The 18612-nt window shown below is 39.3% G+C and overlaps 1 protein-coding gene across 1 annotated transcript in view; it reads right to left on the bottom strand.

Moving 5' to 3' along the window:
• Positions 1–18612, bottom strand: part of PGM5 (phosphoglucomutase 5) — a 215362-nt gene that overhangs the window by 57915 nt on the left and 138835 nt on the right. Inside the window, exons 8-9 of the mRNA XM_072611005.1 lie at positions 10755–10890; positions 4818–5001 (exon numbers count right to left, since the gene is read on the bottom strand). Of these exons, the coding sequence (XP_072467106.1) occupies positions 4818–5001; positions 10755–10890 (320 nt within the window). The remainder of the gene's footprint in view (positions 1–4817; positions 5002–10754; positions 10891–18612) is intronic.

Below are 18612 nucleotides of genomic sequence, written 5' to 3'. Positions count from 1 at the left end.
TATCCCACACTGGTGTTACTTACTTCAAAAGATACTTCAATCCAATCTCCTAAAGCTATCGTAAAGATGCTAGTATGTGACCAAAAGAATAGAAATACAAGTAAAGACAAGCTTAGTTGTTCAGGTGATAGAAAAGTCGATAGAAAGAAAAAGCATTATGAAAGGGAAATGTCTTTCATAGAATTCAACTGACAAAAGGGAAGAATGAGAGAGATTACAGACAAGAGGTAGACCATAGATCAGCCTGCTTCTTCATACTTGAAACTGAGAACCATGTGGACATGTATTAAGAAATGAGATGAGATAAAAATGGCAGTGACTCTGACTTTATCCTTGAGTTTCTCTGAAAGGTCTGGAATCCACATTTCATTTGCTTTCATTCATTCTGTGTATGACAAATTGACAAGGATTGGAACTGTGGAATTTCAGATAGAACTTTTTTTAACCTATAGAAGGATGAAAAAATTGTCTTGTTATAGAGCAAGCCTAAAAATGATCCCACAGACTGATCCCACTTATCCCACTGATAAGCATGCTCAATAAAAAACCAAAACTCAATAGAAAATTACAATGTAATATTTCCAATTGGTTCCTACATGGTTAACAAAGGCAAGGTCATTAGAGAAGCCAGTGTCAATGAGGTGCCAGACTCCTGATTGGCCCTTCCCTCCCTTTGGTAGGGTGGAGAGGGTATTTGATGAAATGAAGCAATATTTTAATTGCCAGGGGTGAGGGGTGGGGAAGGCTATCTTCACCTCTCATGAGGAACACACAGAGAAATTGGCTATCACATATTGAGCTGGCAGGGAATCAGGAATGCCCAAGCATGCTAAAAGGGAAGGAAGTCAGTAGATGGCACATAGCTGTTATGAGTCCTAATCAACCTCCCCAGCCCCAAGACAGGAGCTAATAAAAGGCAACCTCAGCCTGGCCCCAGACTTGGTCATTTGACCTGGCTTCTTGCCCCAGTTTCATAAATCATTGTATAGAGAGAAAAGTTGTAGGTTCCTTCATGGAAAGGTCTAGAAGAATGGGCGATTGAATAATTCAAGAACCACCAGTGGTCACAAAGTCAAGAAGACTTGAGATACCATGTTCAAACCTTAAAGTGTTATATAAATCCTGACTATCATTCCCCCTTCCCAAACCTTCCCTCTTCTATCTTTCCTGTTTCCAAGGAGGACACCATTGTCCTCTCAGTTGCTCAGGTTCACATCCTGGGTGTTCTCCTCATCTCTTCACTCTCTCTCATCCCCCACATACAAGCTGTTGCCAATTGTGTCATGTCTTTGTTTATTTTGTATCTACTCCTTTCCAATGAAATTTATGCTGTCCTGATGTAGCACTTCAGGACCCCAAGTCTGGACAAATACAATAGCCTTCTGACTGGCCCCTTTGCTTCAAGTGTCTGCTCACCCCAGGTCATTCTGTACTCAGCTCTCAACCTGATCTTAAAGCACAGGTATGACTATGTCATCACCCCCACCCCCTCCACCAAGGACCTGGGTTCCAATTCTACCTCTGACACGGAATGATTTTGGATGAGTCATTTAACTTACTTTAACTTCAATAAACTGGTTCCAACTATCACCTCCAGAATTAAGTATAAAACCTCTGTTTGGCATCTAAAGCTCTTTATAACCTTCCCCTCTCCCTCCAGTGCACACACACTTTTCCAGTTTCTGTACATAGTTGTTTACATGCTGTCTCCCATTAGATTATGAGCTCCAAGAAAGCAGGCACTGTATTTTGCTCTTATCTCCTCAGCACTTGACACTGTGCCTGGCACAAAGTAGATTCTTTTTTTCTTTTTTGGAGGGGGGAGGTGAGGCAATCAAGATTAAGTGACTTGACCAAGGTCACACAGCTAGTAAGTGTCAAGTATTTGTGACTGGATTTGAACTCAGATCCTCCTGACTCCAGGGCTGGTGTTCTACTCACTTCACCACCTAGCTGCCCCATAAAGTAGATTCTTAATAAATGCTTGCTGACTACTTTCCTTAGACACTTATTAAGTCACACTTATGTGACTTTGAACAAGTTTAGTTAACCTCTCTTCAGCCTTATCTTCCTCATCTGTAAAATGGGAATAACAGTGTCTATCCTAGGGTTGTGGTGGGGATCCAATCACATAAGCTATATAAGTGCTTTGCAAACTTTAAAGCCTTCTACAGAGTGTCTCAAAATCTTGACGTAATCTTTAGTGGGCTAGGGGTGCAGTGGACAGATTGCTGACCCTGGAGCCAGAGGGTTGTTGTTCCGTTTTTTTTCAGTGATATCAGACTCGTTGTTTAAAACTCACAAAGATGGAGCCAGGAGGACTTAAGCTCAAATCTGGCCTCAGACACTTAGTAGCTGTGTGACCCTGGACAAGTCACTTAACCCTGTTTGTCTCAGTTTCCTCATCTATAAAATGAGCTGGAGAAGAAAATCACAAACAACTCCAGTTTCTTTGCCAAGGAAAACTCAAATGGAGTCATGAAGAGTTAGACGTGACTAATCAACTAAAAAACAACAATCTTTAGTAGCTTAAAATGGTTCTAAGACTTTTGGGGCATCCTGAATAAATCTTAGTTATTACTAAGCCAGTCAGTCAGTATTATCCCCATAGAGCTTACTTCTCTCAAATTTGGGTACCAGGGGCAATCTTATGCTTCCTCACAGAGCACAAGTTTGCTTATTTATGTTTCCCTGTGGGTCCATAGGGAGGACTGAGAAGCAGGACTTCATCAGATTGGGAACCACTGGAGAACAATTAATAAGGATGGCCGAAGATGGCCTCTTCTTTGAGAAACTGTGCTTGATGAGTCAGCCCATGGGAAAGAGTGAGGTGGCTACAACCACATTTGCTGCCTTCCAAAACAGTTTTTTCCAAGGGTTTTATTGATGGTTCTGGAGCAAAGTCCCAAATCAGTAGGGTTTCAATTTCAATAACATTTTAATTACACCATCATGTCAAAAATAGATGAAGGAGCTGTCTATCAGCTCTCCCATGGTAAAAGCCTGTAAGGCCTTTAAAGGATTTGGTAATAATTTTGTCACCTGATCTGGGCCTATGCTGCACTAGAGGGGAGAAGCAAAGTTTTGCTAACAGTTGTCTGGGATCTGATCCAGGGCCTGGCACAATGCAAAGAACATTGACTAGAATCAAAGCACCTGGGTTCAAATTCTACCTCTGACACTATCTGAGGGACCTTACACCAATCCTTTAACTAGCTTGAACCTCAGTTTCCTCATCTGTAAAATAAGGAGGTGGAGTGGAATTGCATTATAGGCAGCTAAGTGGCCGAGGAGATAAAGTGCTAGACTTGGAGTCAGGGAGACGTAAGTTCAAGTCCTGCCTCACAAACATACTATTTGACCTTAGTGCACATCACCTGGGCTCATAACTAACCTATGGCAAAAACTGCCAGTGTGACCTTGCAACAGAAAGGTATGAGTTCAAATCCTGCCTCAGATCCATACTTAGCGCAGGGACCCTGGGAAAGTGATTTATTTAACTACTCTCAACTTCAGTTTTCTAATCTGTCAAACGGGGACAATGATGGCTTCAGTAGTATTCACAAGGTTGTTGTGAGGACAAGACTTTGCAAGTCTTAAAACATAATACTTTATATTATAAATATAAATGCCAGCTCTTAGTATTTTTGAATAATTCTTCATCTACCATCTTTATCATCATCGTCACCATCACTAGCATTTATACAGATCTTGCAAAGTGCTTTACAAATATTATCTCATTTGGCCTTACCTCAATCCTGGGAGGTAGGCGCTATTACTATTATCCTCATTTTATAGATGAAGAAACTGCAGCACGGAGAAGTTAAATGACATATGTAGGGTCACACAGTCAGGAAGAGTCTGAGACAGAATTTGAACTCCGTCCCTCTTGCCGGTAGCTCCAGAACTTTATCCATTGCACCACTTAGCTACCTAAATGCCTTTGCTTGCTCCATCCACCCAGGTCCTTATACCACTTTTTCTCCCATAGAATTCTTACCCATCCTTTAAATTGTATCTCAAATAACTCTAAGTGCATCTCTCATCCTTAAATATGTTTCTATAAACAATAAATTGTTGGATTCTGATTTTGAATCCATTCCACTGTCTCCCTTTTATGGGTGAGTTCATTCCCATTCCCATTCCAAGTTATAATTACCATTTGTGAATTTCCCTACTCACTATCATCCTTCTCAGCCTCTTTTTACCCTATCCCAATTACCTTATCGTTCACTCTTACCCTCCTACTCCTCGTTCTACCCACCCCCTTAAGAGTCCCTCAAATACAAGCTCTGCTTGAAAGCCTCCCCAGGTGCTTCCTGTCAATAATGATTTTTCCCCATCAGGGTCTCAAGCCAACACTATGCTTATACCCTCTTATGCTTTTATGTATTAATTATCTCCTTCACTAACCACCTTGTATTTACTTGCACATTTTTGCTCTGCATATTCTTATGTATATACAGGTTGTCCCCCTGAAAAGAATGTTAGTGCCTTGAAGGAATTATTTCTTTTTTTCTTTCTTTAATCCTTGTGTACCCAGCACCTAGAACATACATAGTAAATATTTAAGATTGATTGATTAATTATGTTTATTTGAGAATGCATTCTATCTTGTTACACAATAAACTCCAAGAAAACAGAGACCACATTATCTAAACTTTGCCTCTCTCCCAAACACCCAGCATATGCATTTTTATTTAATTGAACTGCAGAATTGAAGTCTTCCTTAAAAAGACAAGTGGCTACCAATTTGAGACACATCAAGTGCACTTTATTCCCCAGTGTTCCCAAATGCCTTAACTCCCATCCAGTACCTGTTTTTTGGTCACGGTGCCATCCACCGGGTCCACATATTCAAAGCTGTCTGTTTTTTCCACACTGTAGACATGACTCCCCACAGCAAACTGCTGGCCAGTGAATGACTTGTCAGTGACCAAGGCCTCCAGGTCTCTCATGATGTAATATGTCATTTTTGGCTCCAGCCCCTCATAATCAAACCTGGTATGAAGAGAGAGACACAGTGAGAATAATCATAGAACCAGAAGGTTGGAAAGAACTTCTAAAGTTACCTGATCTTTTACCACTCTTTCCAGGCAATATAATGTGCTGAAAAACATCTCATTAAAGTGGGGAGAGAGAGATCGTAATTCCATCCTTAGCAATCAATAGGCACTTTCTGCAATTGTTATACCCAAGCAAACCCTACAGAAAATAAGCACGTTCTTATAATAAACTTAATAAAAAGCCCTCGCACAACACAAATAGAACATTTGAAACTGTGTTATCTCTTCCCAGAAACCCAATTTGGGAAACAGTGACTCTACAGAATGTTCTTTCTGAGTACCCTGCAGCCATATCAACCTGGCTGTATCCTCTAGTACAGGATGCCAGGAAGGTCTGGCTAAGCCAATAAACACATGGAAGGCCTTGGAAAAACACCTGTGCTCTACAGGAAGTACTGTGGACACAAGCAAATGATCTTATTTCCGGGTCTTGGAGAGAAATTGCCTAAAGAGGGAGGCTACTCATACATATGAAAGAACTAAATGCCAGAACTAAAAGCCAGAAAGAACTAAATGGCTGAAGTCTTTCTAGCTATTGCTAAAGTTCACAGGACAACAGATTAGGAGCTGGGTGGGACCTTAGGGATCCTGTAGTCCAACTTTCTCATTTTATAGATGAGAAAACTGAAGCCCAGAGAATTATAGGTGGGTTGACTAAGGTTATGCGGGTAGTAAATTAGAAGTAAACTCCCTGAGAGCAGGAACAGCCTTGCGTGCTAGTACTTGTGTCTCTAGCACTTGTGTCCTGGCACACAGCAAGTGTTTAATAAATGTTCTATCAAGCTATCGAAGCCAAGATTTGACCTTAGGCTCTTCAATTCCAAATCCAGTGTTCTTTCCTCTCTACAACTCTCTGAAAACTATCAACAGTCTCTTAATTGTCAAAATTAATGTCCTTTTCTCAATTCTGGTGCTTCTTGATTTCCCTGCAGCATTTGACAATGTTGATCACCATTTTTTCCAGGATGCTTTATCCTCCCTGGGTTTTCATGACACTGCTCTCTCCTGATTCTTCTCTTGTCCAACTGCTCCTTCTCACAATTAGGGGCAGCTAGGTGGTGCAGTGGATAGAGCACCAGTGCAGGAGTCAGGGAGGACCTGAGTTCAAATCTCACCTCAGATACTTGACACTCACTAGCTGTGTGACCTTGGGCAAGTCACTCAACCCCAATTGCCTCATCCTGGGGCATCTATAGTTATCCTGATGAATATCTGGTCACTGGATTCAGATGGTTCTGGAGGAGAAGTGAGGCTGGTGACCTGCACAGCCCTCCCTCACTCAAAAACAAAAAAAAAGTCAAGTGCAAGTCATGTTATCATTTCTCTGATGGCATGGTCTTCTTTGGCAACGAAGGATGAACACACACACCTTCTCACAATTATAGGTATCTTCCAAGGCTCTGTCTTAGGCATCTCTTTTCTTTCCATTCTTTTTGCTATTTCACTTGTTGATCTCACACTTCTCCTAGGTTCAATTATCATTTCTATGCAGATGATTTATATATTCAGCTCTAGCTTCTCTCCTGAGCTGCAGTCATAGATCACCTTTTAGACATCTCAAACTGGATGTCTTGTAGGCATCTCAAACTCAACATATTCAGGACAGAACTCTATTGCTATCTTTCTCTCCAAACCCTTTTCTCTTTCCAACTTCCCTATTACTATCAAGGGTATGATCATCCTCCTAAATACTCATACTTGAAATGTGGATGTCACTTTTCAATCTCATTCAACTCACATGTGCAGTCCATTGACACGTTTTGTTTTGATCTTCCCAGCATCTCTAGCTTATGTCCCATTTGTTTGACTCACATTGCCACAGCTCTAGTTCAAACCCTCATCAATTCTTGGCTAAACTATGTCAATAACCTTCTTACTCATCTCCCTGCTGCAATGGTCCCCACTCTCATCCATCTTCCACTTAGCTTCCAAGTTGATTTTTCTAAAGCATAAGTCAGATTGTGTTAACTCCTCAAGTACCAGCCCTGCTCAATGAACTCCAGTGACTCATTATTTCCAAGATCAAACATAAACTCTGTTTGGCATTTAAAGCTCTTTATAACCTGGTTTCTTCCTATCTTTCCAGTCTTCTTTATCTCTTTTCATGTGTTCTATAATTCAGCATTGTTAGCTTAGTTCTTCAGACATGGTGCTCCATCTCCCATCTTTGTACTAGCTGTCCCCCCCGTCTGGAATGGTCTGCCCTTTCATCCTTCTTTAAAGATTCAATTGAAGTTCCTTTTTTACAAAGGCCATCTTCTCTTCCCCTCCCAATCCCATCCCCGAGCTGCTATAATGCCTCCTCCACTCAGAGCACCTTCCATCTACTTCTCACATTTCTTTCATCAAATAACAACCGCAACAAGAACATATCTTGTATGTTCCCAGTTATTTGCATGTCTCTCTCATTAGAGTGTAAGTTCTTTGAGGACAGGGACTTTTTTTCTTTGTATCTTCAACACGGGGGCAGCTCAGTGGTTCAACGAATAGCGTGCCAGGTCTAGTGTCAGGAAGACTCATCTTTGTAAGTTCAAATCTAGCCTCAGTTACTTACTAGTTGTGTGACTGAGCAAGTCACTTAACCCTGTCTGCCTCAGTTTCTTCATCTGTAAGATGATCTGGAGAAGGAGATAGCAAAACACTCCAGTATCTTTGCCAAGAAAACCCCAAATGAGGTCATGAAGAATTGGACACAACTGAACAACAACCACCAAAAAAGTATCAGATACTATTCTAAGAATTTTGCAAATATTTTCTCTTCTGACTAAACAACAATAAATCTTCAGCACTTAGTACAATGCCTGGCATGTAGTGGTGCTTAATGAATGCTTACTGACTGACCAACTATATCATGCTGCTTTTCTTTCACTAGACTTCTAGAACAAAGTTATTAGCCAAACTGGGACTTTAGGAATTCCGCCAATCTAAAATTCCCTGGCAAACTTTATTTCAACCTGGTATTTCTTATTTCTTGCATAGTTGTATCTTTAGTACCCTTCTCCCAACCCCAACTCCCAAAAAACAAAACTTAACCAAAAGTAGGTTACACTTTACCAGAGAAGATTGTACATTTTAATAGCGAACTCTTTTAAAAGTCTTTGACAGTTATAGATGGAAAATACTCAACAAATGGAGTGATCACTGCTTTCCCACATGCAAAACTGCATAGCCTTAATAAGGTTCCATGAAATTTGAAGAAGCCCTGAGTTAGACAGGACCGCAGACATGAAGAACATTGTCATCATTGGATGGGAAATGTTCAGATCTCAGTCAGTTTACTTATTTTCTCTTCACAAATATGCTTCTCTCCATACACCAGTGTTGCTCACAGTCTAATGAAAGAGACAGCATGCAAACAACTGTGTACCAAAAAGCTAATCGTAATAAACATGAAACAATCAACAGAGGGAAGGCACTCAAGTTAAGAGGGAATGAGAAAGGTTTCTTGTAGAAGATGAGAATTTCAGTGGGACTTGAAGGAAGCCAGAGATGAGGAGGGAGGCTTGCGGGACAGCCAGTGGAAATGCCTAGAACCAAGAAGTGGAGTTTGAGGAACACGGAGGTAAGCATCACTGGATCTAAGAGTGCATGGTGGGGGGTAATGTGTAAGAATACTGGAGAAATAGGTGTGGAGGAGGGAGGGAGGGAGGTTATTAGGGCTTAGAATGCTAAACAGGGAATTTTATACTTAATCCTGGAGCTGTTAGGGAGTCACTGGAATTTATTGAGTAGGGGGGAGGGATATTGTCAGATGTGTGTGTCAGTAAAATCACTTTGGTGGCTAAATAGATGATAGACTGGAGTGAGGAGAGATTTGTGGCAGATAGACCAACCGCCAGGTGATTGCAGTAATTAGTATAAGGAGATGAGGACCTATTTACTAATATACTTATCTCTATATTCTAACACACAGAGGCATGAGACCAAACACTTTTGCAATTCTATTCACACACACAAAATGATTCTACAAGGTCAACCCCCTGAATAACTCACATATTTCTGCTAATTAATTTACAAAAGATCACCTGATCATAGATTTAGAACTGGGTGGTACTTTAGAAGTCAAGTAATCCCAACCCCTCATTCTTACAGATGAAGAAACTGGGACCAAAGAGATTTTAGAATCATAGATTTGGATCAAAAAGGGACCTCCAGGGTCATCTACGTCATCTAGTCCCTTTTTCTGCAGATTAAGAAACTGAGACTCAGAGAGGTTAAGAGATTTGCCAAAGGTTAGTTATGCAGTAAGTGACAGAGCCAGGATTTAAACCCAGGTCCCTTGAGTCCACTTGCCCAAGGTCACACAGATAGCAAATGACAGGGACAAGATACCCTCACAGTTCAACTTAATAAAGCACCACAGCAGCATTTAATTGTTTTATCACCCTCCCAAAAAAGCAAAATGGTATGACAGTCAACTTAGATCCCCAACAAACCTTCAACTAGTCATTGGTTGGAGTAAAGGGTAAAATTAACCTGGTATTTGCACCTACTTCTCCTTTCTTTTCCTTAGAATGCACATGATGTTTTGTTTGGCAAGAATTTAGTGTCTCAGTACATCTTCGCACACAGACTGAATTTGTCCCTGTGCCATAATCTTTTATATGGCCCTTGTTTTGAAAAAAGCAATTAGAGCATTGACCTTTGGTATAAAAAAACAGATTAATTATAAACACATTGGTCATAACATAATTTCTTCCCAATGCTGGCAGCAGACTAAACGGTCACTATTCAAATCGGGAGACAGAAAACCCTTGTCAAGCAGGGAATAATCAGACCTTGCTATTATTCTGGGAGAAATTGGCAATACAGTGAAAAACTGCATCCGAATGTGCTGTGTTGGACCAGCTTGTGTTGTAGAATAAGGTTTAGTGTGCCTTGGGTCCCTTAGGCATAAGAATCCAAGTTCTTGGCCCCTGTCATGAATAAAGAAAGAAATCTTTTCCTGCCCTTGGATTTCTCATTTCAATGACACAATAAGTATTTTGGAGGCATTCATTGCATCTGAAACCTTCAAGACTGAACAGGCATCGCCAACAATCTAGTGTTTAATTTTCACTGAGTGTTGCATGACTAGAATTCAAAGTCACTCAGATATTACTTAGGAATGTCATGAATTACTTTTTTCTCTGATATTTATCTCAGCACATGACCTTTCAAGGTGCAGAAAAAGATTCTTTAGAAGAGCAAAGCCTATTTTTAAATCTACTTGAAACTCAATTAAGCACCAAGTTCTAGCAACTCTCAACAGCATAAGTTGTGTTGTTTTGTTATCCAATCATGTCCAGCTCTTCGTGACCCCATGGACTGTCCAGTACTGTCCGTGGGGTTTTCTTGGCAAGGATACTGGAGTGGTCTGCCATTTCCTTCTCCGACTCATTTTACAGATGAGGAAACTGAGGCAAAAAGGGTTAAGTGACTTGCACAGGACCACACAAATAGTGTCTAAGGCCAGACATAATTGAAATGACTGAATAAAAGCAAAATTTATAAAGCCCATAGTTGGCAAATACTACTGCTATTCACTTAAGTTTGCTGCTTCACAGAACCACTCCCTATTATCCCCTAGTATCTTACCCTGAAACTTCCCTGTAGGTATTCATTCTAGTCACCTAGAGCAATGATTGAGAACCACTTTCTAGAATGTTTCTCCAAGGCCCATATTTATAACCTTGATCCAACCCTCACCTGCAGTAGTAGTGGCGACCAAATTTGGCCCAGTGGTCTCGAACAATTTCCTCCACACTTTGTTTTCGGGCTGCAATGATTGAAAGCCAGACCAGGACTGCCCAAAGTCCATCCTTTTCACGAAGGTGATCGGAACCTAAGAGAGACAGAAATACTCTGCTTAGAGCTAATCTTTCTTTGTAAAGGCAAACTTCGAACAAAATCAGAAGTCTAGCTTAGAATTTTTTGCTTGATTCTCAATGAAAATATATGTGTGTGTGTGTGTGTGTGTATAAACATACACACATATGCCTTGATATTTCCTATCTGTAATGAATGAGATAAAAGAACTAAGATAATATGCATGCATATGGTAAGGTCATTCAGATATGGAGGCAAATCTTACTGCTATTTAGAAGGGGAGAAATAGAATTGATTCCATGAAGGCATTGAATAAATGAAACATGAGCGTGAATGGGTAGAGCTCCATACAATAAATCACAGTGGAGAGAGTGTTTGACTTGGAGCCAAGAAGACCTGGGTTCAGATCTTACCTCTGACACTTAGTAGTGGGCCCACAGACAAATCACTTTATAATCTATGAGCCTCAGTTCTCCTCATCTATAAAACTGAGATGAAAATCATATCTGAAATGCCTTCCTTACAGGACCATCGTGAGTCAAGTCAGTTGATTAACATTTAGTAGGCACCGACCGCGCGCCAGGCACTGCCCTAAGTGTTATTATTGTTGCTAATATTTGGTTCAAATGAGATAAAATACGTAAATACTTTGAAAACTTTAAAGTCCTAAATATGTTATTTCTGCTCCAAAAACTATGTGACCATATTTAAACAAAAACAAAAAAAGCCACTTTATCCATTAATGACCTGTGAAATAAATTTCATCAATATTGGCCAATTCCCTGGAAAACACACTGCATAAACTCTCTTTGCAGTGACAAAGAATTGGAATTGAAGGGGTATTCATCCACTGGGAAATGGCTCAGCAAGTTATGGTACATGATTGTGACAGAACACTACTGAGCTGTAAGAAATGATGAAGGGGGAGGCTTCAGAGAAACTGAAGAAGATTTATACTGACTAATGTAGAGTGAAGTGAGAAGAACTGGGAGGACAATTTACATAGTAACAACTTTGTAAAGAGAAACGTTAAAAGACATAGGAATTCTAGTCAACACAATGACCAAACACCATTCCAGAGAACACATGATGAAATATGTTGCCCATATTCTGACAAATAAGGGATGAACTCAGAATAGGAATTGAGACATTTAAAAAATGGCCAATGTGGGAATTTGTTTTGCTTAACTATATATATTTGTAAGAGGCTTTACTTTACTTTGTTTCTCACCTGGGGTGAGGGGAAGCGGGTGGAAGAAAGGATGGATTTTCATTGATTGAAAAATATAAAATTTAATTTAAAAAATACAAAAGAGAAGAAAGGTAAGAAAGTAAGGGAGGCATTTTGAATTACATACATGCATATATACATACATAATATAATACATACATACACACATATTAAAGCAAGTTATATGTTTTTACAACTTTTTAAAAATAGAGAAAACAGGAAAACTTACTGCATAGTTGTTCAAACATCTAATTGAGAGTCATTTATATTTTCCCTCAAGGATGCAAGGGACCAGTTATTTACCTGACACTAATTGTTCTTATCCACAAGTACAAATGATGGATAGCTATTAGTTTATTTTAGTATTAGGCCAATAGTTTGATTTTTTTTTTTTAGCTCTTTAAGGTTTAAGTACTTTCCTGATAGCAAACCTAAGTAATAGATAGTATTAGTATTATCCACCCTATTTAACAAAAGAGGAAACAGACTAAGAGGACTTAATTAACCTTCCTAGTATCACACTGTAAATAAAGGAGGCATGATTTGAATGAAGGTATTTCAAATCCAGGTATGTATACACCACCATATTACATTATATCACTTAGAAAAAAATGACAGGAAGTTCTGAGGCATTTGTTTTCAGAAAATGAGGATGTGGGTCCAGGGACAACTTGAAGCTTTTAGGACTAAGGTATTGATCATCAAAAATGGATTATGTTTTTGAGTGCTCTCAGATTCTGATTAGCCCTAATTAGATACAGTGGGAGAGAAGAAAGAAGAAATAAAGGGAAGTTTAAAAAAGAAAGGAAAGGAAAGAAAGGAGAAAAGAAAGAAGGAAGGGAGAGAGGGAGAGAGAATGGGAAGGCGAGAGGAAAGGGAGGAAGGAAAGAAGGAAGGAAGGAAGGAAGGAAGGAAGGAAGGAAGGAAGGAAGGAAGGAAGGAAGGAAGGAAGGAAGGAAGGAAGGAAGGAAGGAGAAGGAGGAAGGAATGAAAGAGAGAGAAAATTCTTGAATCATCCTCATTGATGTTGTGCAGAAAGGCTATCTTGACATCTGTTCCACCTAGTTGCAATTCTATTTCTCCTCCTTATTATATCTACTATGTTATTTGTTGTTGGCTCAGGGAACTTTGGTGGCAAGATATAAAAGCACCTACGCAATGAGAGGCAGCCACTAGCCAAGGTGGTTTAAATCAAAAGGAAAATGAATTACCTGTCCAGTTCTTGCCAGTACTGATGAATAGGCAGTTGATGAAATGTCTAGGCCAGTGCCCATGGCTGCCTCTGTAAAGTGGACCCTCAGCATTACTCATCACACCATCATGTTACTCTAACCTCATCTAACAAACTTTTCTCACTGCTACAAAAATGGAAGTCATTTGGAAGGCATTAGTACAGCTCCATGATTGGCTGCCAAAAAAACAAGGCTGGGAAATACTGCCCAACAGGACCACTTCAAAACCTTTTGTCCTTTTATAGCTGAAAAATTACATTTATTTACTGGCCAGAGCAAAATACTCCCTTGTCCTGAGACATGAGCTTTGCTTCTTAAATAATAATAATAATAATAACTTTCAGCTGGATTACATTACCTGGAAATCTAAACATTAGTGGCTGCTAAACTTGTATGATAAGATGTCATAATTTAGCATCAGAGAAATGTGAAGTGCTTTTAACTGCTTCAAAAAACACCCTAACCATTGGCAGCCAACAGCCTACTCATTTTTCTCTTGGTTTAGATTTTCCCTTGTAAGAGTTAAAGATTTGCCAAGTTTCACATGGGGTCAAAGAACCAGGTGAAAAAAAAACTGTGCTGATCTAATCCCCATTACAGACTGAAGTTGATCTGGGCTGATTACTCCATGGCAATTACATAGATATTTTCTCTGGAAGAGCTTGGTGTGCCTTTGAGAAAGGGAAGAAACAACCTTCCTTTTAATGTCTATATGAGGTAGTCGAACTATCTTCTTGCTTCACTTATAAGTAATCTGAACCAAAAAGGCAGAACTTGGAGTTTCAAACAGTTTGTAGTGGAAGCTGGTGCTTAGAAACATTAAACTGAATTTGTAAAAATCCTACTTGGTATCTTCAAGCAACCAGTTCCTTTTGTGAGTGCATCTTAGACTTAAGTCTACTGATATTCCCAGATCATTGCATCTTCTCTGTGTTCAGTACTATCTAATTATACTGCCAGCCCACTGGGTTGGTACAAAAGCTAACTCTTATTTTCTTATATCATGCAGTCTATATGCCTGAGGAAGAAAAGGGATAGTGACAAGAAGACATCTGTGAACTGAGCTCTGAGGTTTCTTCCAGCTCTAAATACTTGGTCCTATGATACAAAGAAAAAAGAGCAAAGCTAAGAGAACAACATTCACAAGGATCACAAAAATGCACAAGAAAACATGGAAAGACACCAGAGTTCAGATGAGTACAGAGACACAATGTAGTAATGCATTGACCAATCTTGCCTCTGTTGATGAAATATAAACTCCTTCCCCTCTGTGGGAGGCAGAGGGCTACTGATTCATATTCTTAAAGCTGGCTCTCCTCCTGGCTCTTTAGACTTTTCTGCCATCCCCAATAGCCTTTTCCCCTTGGAAAAATCCTCTATTCCTATAGCTTTCTCACCCTGGAAGATTCCCCCCCCCCCCCCCATCCTTCTGGTCCTCTCCTCTGATTGGTGAGTTCCTTTTGAAACCTCTATTTTCAGGAAATGTCCAAGCCAATCATGCTCATTCCTCTCCCTGCCATGTTCTGGATTCTCTAGAGTGATTTCTTTACACTCTCTCCTTTTCCTTTCTCTTTTATGTGCTCTTTTCCTTCATTACAATGTAAACTTGAGGGCAAAGAGTACATTTTTTTTTGTTTCTATCTGTATTATACTTAATATAATGCCTGACATATAGTGATTAATAAATGCTTTATCTATCACTATCTAAATAACGAGAAATAAAAGTTCCTTTAAGACAGAATATTTTTTACTTCACTGTAGTCAGAACTGTGTCCTTGTTCCTTTTTTTCTTGGCTTAAAATTCCCATACTTGGAAGTCAGTATAAATAAAGATTACATTTTGTTAAAACTTTCACTAGTTTCTCCTCTACCATTTGTCAACACTGGGATTTGCTTTATCCATAAACATATCCATTGTTCCTTGTAGATATCTGTCTTCTTTTAACTAAAAAAGTAGTCTCATGCGTGTCTTGGACTATCTAACTATCCCAATTACCTCCAAGAATTTTTCTCCAAATACTAATGATGATGTGTCACCCCATATTCAGAAGATTAAAGATTAATGAAACACCACACACATTGCTAATGGATCAAGTCATCATTGGCTAAAACTCAGATTCAGAAAATTTAATCAGAAATTGTCTGATTAAAAAAATTTAAATAGTTTCCCATCTTCACCTACACTAAGGTGCTGTGAAAAAGTATCTTAAAATGATCAACATAAAAATAACCTTCTTGTTTGGAAGAGAATGCTTTGAGGTGGTTGGTATGAACTAGATCTCTTCTTTTTTGTTCAAATTTGGTGGTAAAGGAGAATGGACTCTGGGCTCTAGCTGGATGCCACCCTTCCTCAGGGAGGTGACTCATTCCATAGTCAGCCACAGGAACATGACTTCTCTTAGTCTTTTTGCCTAAATAACTTGTGAAGACTTTAACCAACTATGCTGATCTAGAAAAACCATTCAAAGAAGGCCACTCAATAGAAGTTTTTGGCAGGTTTTTCCAGCTGCTAATAAGATAGGAGACATGAATTAATAGCATATGACTTAAATCGTGCTTTCTATGAAGCCAGTAAGAATCAACTATTTTCCCTAAATTAGCTGCTTTACACACATGAGATTCCATATGGAACAGAGGAAAGATAAGTGAGACAGAAGACACAAAACCTGAATTCTAACCCAAGCTCATCCACCAATTAGTTAGGGGTACTTTACTCCTTCACATAGTCTCTCTGGGCCTCAGTTTCCTATAAAATGAGCGGGTTGGATTAGATTATCTCTCAGATCTCTTTCAGCTTTATAATTTTATCAAAGAATTTAAAAACTTATTTGTAAGCTGTGAAATAGACTGATAAACAACTTAGTGGCCCATGAATGGACAGGAGGCTTCCAAGGCCATAGAGTTAGCAAAGAATCTTTTCTACACTATCTCCCATAAATGGTCATGTAGCCTTTGATTGCAGACCTCTAGTGATGGGGAACCCCCAAACTCCTGCGGTAACCCATTCCACTTTATGGTGACTCTAACTATGAGAAATCTTTTCTTTATACCAAACTGAAATCTTACTCAATGCAATTTTCACTCATTGCTTTGATCTCAAAAGCCCAACGTTCCAAATCAAATCCCTCTTCCATATGACAGCCTTTCAAATTCTTGAAAATAGTTATTATGTTTCCCTTAAAATATTCCATATTCAACATAGCTGGTTTCCTTTAATTATATTTCACATTGATTTCCCTTCACCTTCCTGATAGACCTCTGGCTGCTGTCAAGACTAGCAGTGTCCTCCTTAAAATATGGTACCCCAAATGAATAAATAAGCATTTATTAAGCACTGACTAGTTTCCAGTCAGTGCTCAAAGTACAGAAAATACAAATGCAAAAGTGAGATATTCTTTCTCCTCAAAGAGCTTGCATTCTAACATATTTTCAGTCCAATGTCATGGACAAACTGGTTATTTTATTGTCTCTGGTTTATATTAATCGACTCCAAGAGCCTAGGGTAATGTTATTACCACAGGGGCACATTCAGAGAACTCTAGGCTCAACTATACTCCCTGCATCCCTAATACCATTTGTGCTTAACATAATCTGTCTTTCCAACTTTCAAATTAGAAATATATCTATATCTGTATGTGCACATATACATATACATATATATGCATACACATATATAGGTACATGTATACATACTTATACACACATGTACATAAGGCAGCTAAGTGGCACAATGAAAAAAGTGACAGGACTGGGGTGAGGAAGACTCATCTTCCTGAGTTCAAATCTGGCCTGAGACACTTACTAGCTGTGTGACCCTGGGTAAGTCACTCAACCTTGTTTGCCTCAATTTCCTCATCTGTCAAATGAGCTGGACTCTAGTCCAGCTCTAGTATCTTTGCCAAGAAAGCCCCAAATGGGGTCATGAAGAGTTGGACACAACTGAAATAACTAAGTAACAATAGCAAAAAATGTATATATGTAAACCCACATACCCATATTTTATTTATATATGTATGTATGTATGTACATATATTACACACATATACACACCCACACACATACATAATAGATAGGAAAGACAGCCAGGTTCAGTATCAGGATGAACTGAATTCAATATCCCTCCCTTTTGAAACACACAAACATTGAATGTATAATCCTGGGCAAATCACTTAATGCCTCTGCATCCCAACCAACTCTCAAGACTGTAAGTTGCAGAAAGTATCCGTTTGCATTTGTAGGCTTGCCTGACATAATCATGGGTCTGATCAAATTTTATGTCATTGACTTAGAGGGCTTCTCTATGTATAAACAAACTCTACCATTGCTGATAGGCAAGTATTCTGTAACTTATATTCTTAGAGCATTGCCTGAGAAGCTGGGAACTTACCGAGCTTGTCCACGGTCACATAGCCATCAATATGTATCCCAGAGGAGAAATGAATGCAGATTTGCCTGAACTAGAGGCCAGCTCCTTCTCTGCTATGACATACTGAATTCACTTGTTCTGAGCCTCACATATACACAAACATCCTCATACAGCTACCTCCTCAAGCCTAAATGAATATATAATTTATAAAAAATAATTTAAAAAAACAGATTCCCCATCTCCCATCTGAAACACTATTAGCATTACCTGAAAAAAGACTAGCTATTATATGTTTGGAGCAAGGGATAGTGCCTGCCACCTGCCACTCCTTGTCTCACCCCAGGTCTATGTATCTTTCCAGAGAAGTATGCTTGTGAGACAGTTCTCCTTTTACACTTATCTAACCCCATTTCTCTCTCACAGAGGACTGTGCAGAGGAAACCGGCTCCCTAAGGACCTTAGCCGGCCACAGTATAAAAAAGGAATCTCACGGTGGTTATCTTCTAAATTTTTGTCTTTTGTTCTAGAACAGATAACTTGGGGCACGTCCCCTAGATACAACTTGGGACTGTACTCCTTACTGGGGCATCCTAGCAAGTTCCCTTATGAGGCAGCATGATATAGTAGATAGTGTATTAGAGTTGGGGTTATGAAGACCTGTGTTCAAATCCCGCCTTAGACACTAATTAACTAAGTGACTCTAGATAAGTCTTTGAATCTTCTGTATCCTGATTCTTCTAACTGTAAAATGAGAGGGTCTAAACTCAATAGCAATTAACATGTCTTCTGGATCTAAATTTATGATCCTATATAATTTTAAGAGTGCTGATCTTTGGTTTTGAAGGGTCACATTTGATTCAGGAGGAGAGGGCTTGCTCATAGGAAGTCTCCATGCAGTCACTGGAATAA

This window comes from Notamacropus eugenii, chromosome 1 (assembly GCF_028372415.1).
Source record: "Notamacropus eugenii isolate mMacEug1 chromosome 1, mMacEug1.pri_v2, whole genome shotgun sequence".
Lineage (NCBI taxonomy): Eukaryota > Metazoa > Chordata > Mammalia > Diprotodontia > Macropodidae > Notamacropus > Notamacropus eugenii.
The sequence above is the reverse complement of the archived record's forward strand: the minus strand, read 5'-3'. Positions and strand labels throughout refer to the sequence as shown.